The following is a 9,570-nucleotide window of genomic DNA, read 5'->3' as shown; positions in this document are numbered from 1 at the left end:
AAGGAGTCTCTCTTTCTCTCAAAAGCAAAGTTATATGAATTTTTTGCTACCTACATATCTTTAGTACAATTAAGTCATCTTAGCGTTCTCCCTAAACAGAAAGCAAAGTATACTGGAGCGCATTTGCATGTCACTTGGCTCATCACCGAAAGTGGGCACCTCAAAACCCATGCTTGCAGTCGACACGTGATGGTTTTGTATTGGTCGATTGTGACCTAATAAAATTGGACTCCTGGGTGAGTCAAAGATGAAGAATATTCGGGAGCGTTTGGAGCTGTAGCTGATGGCCTTGTACTATTACCGTCTCAATCGATCTATATGTGTTCTCGTGCCACCGTCCACTTGTTGGGTAATTTAAACGTGTTCGTCATCTACTGGTACTGTATTTCTGGTTGGTTATCCAGTTAGAACAACTACGACTACCTAGTCGGAAAAGGATCCTTGCCGAATTTTTTTACAGGATTGGGAAGATTCCGTAATCATAATCATTCATCATACATCATGCAATCAGTTTTCATTAGGTATTATTTATATTTAATTTAAAATTTAAAATTTAAAATGATTTCTGACTGCACGATCATGATCACGGAATCTATCAGATCTTCAAAAAAAGGATCGAGCGAGGATCCTTTTCCTACAAAGTCAACAACCATTGCAGGGTACTTCGATTTGGGGTTTTTTATAAGTCCAAAGTTTTGTACCTAATTTTGGTAAGGAAATTTCAAGAAGGTACCCAAAGGAGTAAAGCTGTTGGCTCACTTGGCTAAGTACACCAAAGCTCATTTGATTGACAGGGAACAACACATGTTGTCATGTGAATTCTGAGTTTTCTGCTCATTTTTTATCACAAATTTTATTGTCGTCTTGTAATGTGTCATGTGATGAAAGAGACAATATACGGGATAGTCTTGGTGGCATACAAGAATTTCTCTCTAAAAAGCCCATCAAAGTATCTTGAAAAATGAGTTGCGTTATGATCAGTTGTCTGGATTTCACTTCATCAATTTTTGTCCTGCACATCTTGGAACATCTTTGTAAGAATAAAACAAGAATTGAGAATGTTGAGTTTGTGAAAACTTCTGAGACCAAATAGTATGGTCGTTAGAAAATTTTCAAAGTAGCTGAATTTCATCGACATGGTGAGGTGGTTCTCAATTACTAGATACAAAACCACAAGAGAAAGAATTATGCGAAAGAATGAAAAGGCATTTATGATTACAAATTGTCCATGAATTATTGTTTTTCATGACTTTATAGTACTAAGCAATGCTTGAAATTGGCCTTTCCTTTTTCTCTCTTTTTTTCTATACAAATGTAAAATTATCTTTACATTTGGAGTTTGTTAGATGAATTTGAGGTTTCTCCTCAAGTCTAAACATTCTTGTGGTTCTTATTGATGAGAAATTTTTTAGTAGGATAACCTAATCACGTGACTGGCAAGACCACTCTCACAAAAGAATTGGTTCTCCTATAATTTGATTTCATTCAACCCGACTCTAGTTTGACCCATTATGAAAGATGCCCTAATTAGGCAATTCTATTACCATCCTCTAATAGAGGACCTCTATCATGATTCTCTCAGAAAAGCGCTGGATCCTAATCAGGCTGCCTATTGAAGTTTCTCTTTAGGGTAGGTGAGGGTTCAAACCACAATCTTATCCTGATTGCAGCAACCTGAAATGATCAGCATCATTTCATTGCTTGTAGCAAAACCAAGAGGATTTGGAATACAACATTTTCCTAGTGTGCTTATCCGAAATTTGTATGGTCGTGTAATTGAGCGTAAAATAGTGGACTTTAAAAGGAACTTGCTGAGAGTTTGGTTAGAACTTGCTGGTGTTGGGGCAGTTACCCATCCTTGTTACCCAGAAAATAAACAAAACTTGCTGGTGGTGGTGCTAATCCATACCCCATTTTATTTCTTACTCCCTCAATTTTCCGTCAGATCGAATGAATTAAATAATATCTGAATCGAATGAATTAAAGAATATCAATGAACAAAAATTAACAAGAATAGTGGAAGATCAAAACTGGTAACGAAAAACGGTAGGATTTCCGAGAGTTCTGGGATTCCAAACATCAAGTGTAGATAGGCATTGTTCTTTAGGTCCCTTTAGTTAAAAAAAAATATTCAATCTAAACATCAAGTGTAGATATCCAAAGAACACAATAAAACTCGAAAGGAAATAGTTTTGATCAATCTAAACCCATCTTATTGCTCAAATAGCCCCTAATCATACAAATGATCACCCATAGAAAAGCAAAAAAGTGGTACTGCCTCTACAAACAGTTTACAACCCCAGTACAGGTGGAACGACGGGGAAAAAAAGTATTATCTTTCTGTAATTCGACTGTTTTTGTATGGTATAACAAGGCCAGGATCACCAACCCTAAACACTCTTCACGGTTTTGCGAACATCAATTGTGTTAAAGATGAGAAATCATAATCTTTTCCTGACTGCGCTGAAGTTGAAGATGATACGGGAGATGGTGATTGAGTCTTGTTCGCCCCATCGTTTGTCACGCCATTAACTGGGCTAACTTGAGCCATACCGTAAAAGCTGCAAAAGAGAAGCAATAGTATGGTGATTTAAGTACATATAAAGACCTGCTAAAAGGTGTATTATTATGCTAATGAAGCAAAACTATAAGTAGCATTGGCATGAAATGATGGATATTTGATGCTTTACATTCCACTTTCTCCAGTGTAAGCTCGTTCATTTGGTAAATAATCTAAGCCAATATGTTTTAAGGATAGTGTTTGCAGACACATACATCCGGTGTATTCCCCACAAAAAATGTATGGTCCTGCATTCATAACGGAAATTGGGAAAAACAATTCATGGTAAATCTTAAAGTTTTGAGCTCAATGTTCACATCGTGCTCGTATCTCTTCCTATATCTGTAGGTGTTGGGTTTTGGAGGGTGGGGTATGACATGGCAGTTAACGATTCACCACCAATTCAGTTGGACAGGAGCCTATTGCATAACAGCAGCAATCAAGGTTGTGAAATATGAACCACAAGGACCAAGATGTATACTAATATGTCCAAGAGCTCAATTTGCTTAAAATCCTTTTCCATTTGATTAACCATTTCAAGGTATAAGAAAACACGGCTCAATAACAGCTTAGAAAATCCCATCACATTTGTGCCAACTCAAAATAGACGCTAAATATGGAACAGAGATTTATGACATACCTAGATGCTGAATACGGAACAGAGGTCCCCAGTGGATGTGCTTGTCCCATGGTCTTTGTCTGACTCTGATTCAAAAGGAAATATACAAAATGAATATTTCACTCGATGTTGATAAATGAAATAACATTCATAATGAACCCTTACTATGGACTCTACCTGTGAAACATTCTGTAGATCAGCCTGCCCATCTACAGGCATCACCAATCCAGGAAACTGGTAGCCAACGTTTGGCCAACTTTGGGAGGGTAAATTGCTTCCACTGGACACGGGTTGTTGAATAATACCAGGAAACTTTTGATCCGCGCCAGATTTAGCTGCTGCAGCCATGAGAAGAGACTGTTGCTGAGCCAGCATTGCTAGTTGCTGCTGATGCATAGAGAAGGGTGACACCATGTTCGACTGCAGATATTCAAATTGTTAAATAATATAATGTGCATTAACAAACCATGTTATGCAATGGAACAAGAAAACGATAATTCAATTCAGTCAAAAACAAAGTAATATTTTAAAAGACTATTTTACTAATACTTACGGCTTATTTTCCTATTTTAAATTAAATAAATCAAACTTGTATAATGGATTATAGAGAAAAAGCCAGAACGTTTTTTTCCAAATAAGAAAAACAATCCATTTATCAAACTAATGATATATTTTCCAAACAAAAATTCTGATTTGCATGATAATCCAGCACATACCTTCTCAAAAAGACTCATAATATCATTTTTTAAGTCTTTCTGAGGTTTCTCTGAAACAGGTGTTAACAAAGGTGCATCTTTAAATAGATCCTCAATTCCTGACGAAGATTTAACATTGTTCTCTGCTGCCTTTGATGGACCAGTTTTCTCAGCTGTCGATGCCTTTTCAGCAGCTGCAGATTAAAGGCAACCATATCTCTTAACCCCAACACATTGGAAAAAGGCCAGAACCAAACTTATATAGGATGATTCCAGTACAGGAAAACGTATTAGAATGATGGGAGGGGAGTAGAGACATACACTGAAAACCAGCCCAATCATTATCCTCAGCTGATGCTGCAGCCGACCCATTCTCACTTGGACCATCCACTGAAAGCATGTTGAAAAGGTCAGTAGCATAATCAACTTTTGGAGGGGCAGGTGGAGCAGTATCAACGGCTTGTTTTGTTGCTTCAGCAGGCGGAACTGCTGGTTCTATTTCCTGAACATCTTGTGGTCTTGAGACATGTACAACCTGTTAAAATTTGGATACAACATGAATCAAAGCTTTTAGGTCTACGATTCTTTCCAAAATAAACGAGGTAACAAATACTAAGGAAACAACTGTAAAAAATAGGAAATGAGCCAATAAAAGTAAACTAAAGTATGCAAATTTTTTACAGGAAACATATTGAGAGAGAAGAGGATTAATAGAGACAAAGAGAATCAATTGATACACTTAAATAGAAACGGTGAAAGCAACAAGGAACCACACAAGAAGCAAATTAAAAATGACCATGTAAAACATTTCACCCAAAGAGATAGCAGCTTCAGAATCCAAGTTTAGAATGAAGAGAATGACATTTTCTTAATTCAGATGACACCAACGCTCAAACCGAGGGAAAAACATCTCAAAAAATAAAGAATCACCAGAAGGAAAGCAACACCCAACTCATGTAGCCATCTGAAAAAGTTTATACTACATTCTCAACACAGCACAATGAAGGAAAAGGTGGTTGATACTGTCAAGTGCTCTTTTGCACATAGTACACCATTGAAGGGAAAACAACCATAAGGCCTTTTTCTCTGGAGGTACTTTAGCCTTCCATGGTAATGGGATCAAAAGCGAGGACAGTGTGATAAGAAACTCTTGAGGAATAAATAAATAAATAAATCTACAACAAAAGGTGCCTGACAACTCCAGGAGCCAAGCCAGCCTGGCTATTCTCGAAGGGGAAAGGAAAATGATGCCAATCGAAAAGAAGAGTAGAAATCTTGACAATTTCCTGATCTCTCATATCCCCAAAGAAATTGAAGTTCCACCACAAAAGATGAAACAGAGGAAACATCCAAACTAGCTATGAATGTATTATGAGACACGGGAAGCCAGCATGGTCAGGGAAAAGTGACGCAGAAAGAGGAATCCTCATAGCAGAAATACTCCCAGAAATCAATCTTCTCCCTACTACCAATATGAAACACAGGTTAGAAAATAACTCAATATGTCTCTCTGTGACACCTACTTGAACCTCTAACTACCACTTGAGTGCCCCGCCAAAATCAACACTCTTGATTACCAAATGCCAAAGACAGTTCTATATTTATATGACACCATTGATACTTGATTTTACGGTATGACGAATTGCCGATCCGTTATCTCCACATATCCAATGTTTTTGTCCATTCTTGCTACCAATTATCAAACATAAGTTAGTTCAACAATGCTTTTTCTTTTTAAGAAAGATGATTCCATGAAAAGCAGGGTAACATAGTAGCACACCCTCTTAAATGAAACTTTTCATTTTAGTTTAACTATTTCTCTTTTATTTATTGCCATGTTTGTTGCTCTAACTTGTTATTAACTCTCTTATTGAGAATATTTTCTGCCAATCATATCTTTTCTTGTTTCTTAGAAAATATAGTTCATACAAAACAATTGGTAGATCCGAAATAAGTATCATTAACACAGAGTTTGCCAACCCGAACCACAAGTAATCTATGATAAGAAATCAATAAGGCATAACGACATGAAAACAAACACAAAAAAACATAAGCTATCAGGGAAACACCATATTAATTAAATACCTGTTCAGGACCTTTCGGAGGAACAGGAAGACTAATTCTTGCAGCAGGAACACTTTCTTTTGTATGAGTTGTTTGAATTTTCTTCCTTTCCTCAGCCTTCTTTTCAGAATTTCCAACATAACCATGCCCACTTTTCTCTCCAGGTTGAGGCCAATGTAAGTTAGTCCTTTCTTCCCATATTTTAGGAGGTGGCTTTGTTTGTCCATCCCTAGGAATCCATCTCTTATCTTCATACCTGAAGAGAATTCCAGAAGCAATTTTAAAGAGTTTACCTAAATCAATATAATAAAAACTGACAATAGACAGTAACTGTATCTCGACAAATAGATGCTAGTTCTAAGGGATACCGTTAGACACGCACTTTGCACGAATAAAATTTTCAATTCCAACTCTGTCATAGTTTGGAGGTAGTTCTGCTTCCCAGTAACTATTTGACTTCTCATTTCCCATTGCTGTATAAAATAAAACAAAATTTAAGAAAATCAACATCAATCAACAGAGAAACAAGCTAGAGGCCCAGGTCCCAAGACCAGCTTACATTGAATAAAAGCAACCTGCTCTGGAAGCCATGTGTCCAAAGTAGCAGACCGTACCTGCAGCAAAAGTAAATAACACTCAGATGAGCCCATTGCAACTGCAGTACATGGGTTGTTCTTGGATTTTATATCAAATCCTGTTAATTTAAAAGATTAGTTGTTTACTGTTCTACCCTCATGCTATTAAATTATTGTTTATTAGAAATCTTGTTAACCAAGGGGATTTTATGCGTTTTTAAAGGTTTTTTGGAGCCTCTCCATGTAAATATATAGATAAGAATGCAAGGCATGAAAATACATGACAGTGCTGTTTGCCACCAACAGGGGGCAGTTTATGAAATAGAATTTCAGGATATTTTTCAATAAACCAAGAGCTAATTATGTGGATCCACCCGTTATTGTAATTTGCTGGACCCTAATGTTACTGTCAAAAATTTTAAAGAGACACATCAAGAGAAATTTTAAACAGCCCTAACATTTAGTTCACCAAATTCTTGTATATGAGCCACACATAAGATGAAAATCACCTTGGATATGTGTACCCCGAGACTTCTGTGGATCCCGGAACACTGCATGCATACAAAAATACCTAAATTCACGCTAGCCCATCTTGGACCCCTGTAAAGAAATCAATTCATCATTCAAAACTCATAATGTGATTCAAAGGCATAGCTGTTAAGAGCTAAATCATTTTTCATTCCTTATGATTGGTTATTCACCATCATGATATGAAAATCATCTCTTTCGGATGCTTACGTACTTGGCTTTGCAGTCAGCGCATTCTCTATTCTCTGGCAATTTAAGAAGTCCTTCCAGTATCTGCATATGTTTTTTTTTTTTTTTTTTTTTTTTTTAAAAGCAAAAATTATAAATAAATGAAACCACTGAATATAATAAAAAAAGGGGCAAAGGCAAAACAAGATACTGATTCAGGAACTTTGAAATTGAACGCTACTTAAAGTGTGCAAAATCACATAAAGAAAGTGTAAATATTTAAAGAGATATCAACGAATAGTAGCACAAATACAGCATCGGGTGAGTTAACACTCAGTAGGATCATAATCATAATGTTCCAAACAATCTGCAACGGCTTACATGGAATCTCAACACAGCCATTGGGTTTTCATTTTTGACAAACTCAAAGCAGAAAATGATTTTGAAATCACACATAAACAGAAATCACATAGATGCTTCGAAAGGATCTTCTTCGAGACTAATTTCTCCAAGCTTCGAAATTTACATATTAACTAATAACCGCATACACGGATAATTATAGATAACTGTCGAGGAAGATTTAGACTAAACACCGTTCGATCATCATATTACCGCCCATTTCGATAGTTCATCACTAAAACCAACTTTCATACACATTGGAAGAAGAAAAAGTACAGCTATTGGCGAATCGAAACAAATTCAGATAAATCGAATCATGACCCGCGAATAATGACCCAGAACCATAGATCAAATCCCATCAAAGCCAATCAAATCCAACATATCAAGAATTGCATTTCATATCCACAAATCCAAATTTAAATGTACAAAACTAATTAAATCCAATCAAAGTCCAGCCATGCACAAATTCCCAAACATTTTCCTGTCAATTACTCGGCAACCAAACACCAAAACAAAAATCCAATCCCACAATCGACAGCCAAGAATCCGAAAGAATATGCACGGAAATGAACAAGATGGGGGACAAATTTCGAATTCAGAAAAATTCAAGGTAGATAAATTGTAAATCTCCAAAATTGGAAAAGGGGAAAAAGATGAGACCTTTCTGTGCTTGGCGTTGAGCTCCTTGGTGACATTAGCCTTTTCGTTCATGGTGACGCGACCGTACAACAGCAAAACCAGCAGAATCGAGGAAAGACGAAGAGAAAAAGCAGCAGCGGCTCCGCGGGCGGACGAAGGTCAAATTGGTCTTTTTGCGCTCTTTCTCCCTCCCCTTTCTGCGACCACCAAAGAGAAACGAAAGAAAGAGAAGAGAGAGAGATCCAAGCACAGTCGCTATTGACTTTATTTTTAAGCTTTTGCTATTATCTCCTGTTTTCTTACCCTTTTCAGATTTCTTTTTCTTTTTTTTTTTCTTTTCTTTTAATACCCAAAATTACATTGTGAGTAGGGATGGAGGAGACATCAAGTTGGACTAAATCGATCGAAATTGATTTTACACTACTGTAAATCGAATTGACAATGAAAAATGTGTGACAAGTCAAGTAATGCTTTTAGAAATTAACTTGGCTTCTCAACAATGTCACGTTTCTGCACAGTCATCGTCCAATCAAGCGCCACCATCACACTTTAACGAAGCCCTAACGCTTAGGTTACGGAAGAATGAATTTGAGAGCATAACGTAACTTTAGATATGAAAGTGAGACGAAAATAACTAAGGGTAGCAAAAATACGAATTTCACGATATTTGAGAGTAGTAAGATAAGAATTAGTGGACCAACATCTTGCCACAGTCATCAGTTAACAGAAAATTTAACAGCTACACCAACTGAAGTATTAAAATGGCAGAAAAATCAGACTTTAAGTATAAAAGTAAGATAAAGAAAAGTAAGCGTAGTAAACTACGATTGTCATGAAACTTGATAATAATAAAGTGAAAAAATATCCTCAAACTCTTAAATGATGAAATTAAAAGAAACAAAGAAAGACGCGTAAAAGAAGAATAGCCAAACCTATAGAATGAGAATGAGGAAGTGAAATTGTTGACGGAAAGGAATCCTCTCCGGATCCCTCCCTTCTAATTCACCAAATCAAGAGGATTGATGCGTTGAAATTTGATCTAATGGTTGAAGTTATTATAACTTTAAAGTGAGCTCTTGTTTATAACCGTTTGATCAAATTTCAACAGTACGAATTCTCTGATTTGGTGGATTAGGAGGAAGAGATCCGAAAATGATCAATTTCCATTGTTGGCAGACAAAAGAATTCGCAAATATCAATTGTTATTTGGAAGTGGGGTTAGGGGGAGCTGGTTTTGAGTGTTGAAGGTCATGAGTTGTAATGGGTAGTCACAAAAAGTGGAAGAATTATTTGGTGGGAATCAATCCATCCATCCCACTAATA

The 9,570-nt window shown here is 36.5% G+C and overlaps 1 protein-coding gene across 1 annotated transcript; it reads right to left on the bottom strand.

Moving 5' to 3' along the window:
- Positions 1-2,187: 2,187 nt before the first annotated feature.
- LOC103927397 (ADP-ribosylation factor GTPase-activating protein AGD5) lies at positions 2,188-8,518 on the bottom strand. Its single transcript, XM_009336316.3, has 11 exons — positions 8,269-8,518; positions 7,256-7,314; positions 7,023-7,113; positions 6,498-6,552; positions 6,321-6,411; positions 5,960-6,194; positions 4,196-4,409; positions 3,896-4,068; positions 3,357-3,599; positions 3,201-3,265; positions 2,188-2,561 (listed from the first exon to the last, which is right to left on the bottom strand). Exons 1-11 carry the CDS (start codon positions 8,317-8,319, stop codon positions 2,402-2,404), a joined length of 1,437 nt encoding a protein of 478 aa, XP_009334591.2. The 5' UTR covers positions 8,320-8,518; the 3' UTR covers positions 2,188-2,401.
- Between the last annotated feature and the right edge of the window lie 1,052 nt (positions 8,519-9,570).

Source organism: the organism of the source record quoted next, unplaced genomic scaffold (genome assembly GCF_019419815.1).
Source record: "Pyrus x bretschneideri cultivar Hongxiangsu unplaced genomic scaffold, Pyrus_bretschneideri_v1 Contig23, whole genome shotgun sequence".
NCBI classification, from domain to species: Eukaryota; Viridiplantae; Streptophyta; class Magnoliopsida; order Rosales; family Rosaceae; genus Pyrus; species Pyrus x bretschneideri.
This window is presented reverse-complemented; position numbering and strand designations above follow the sequence as displayed.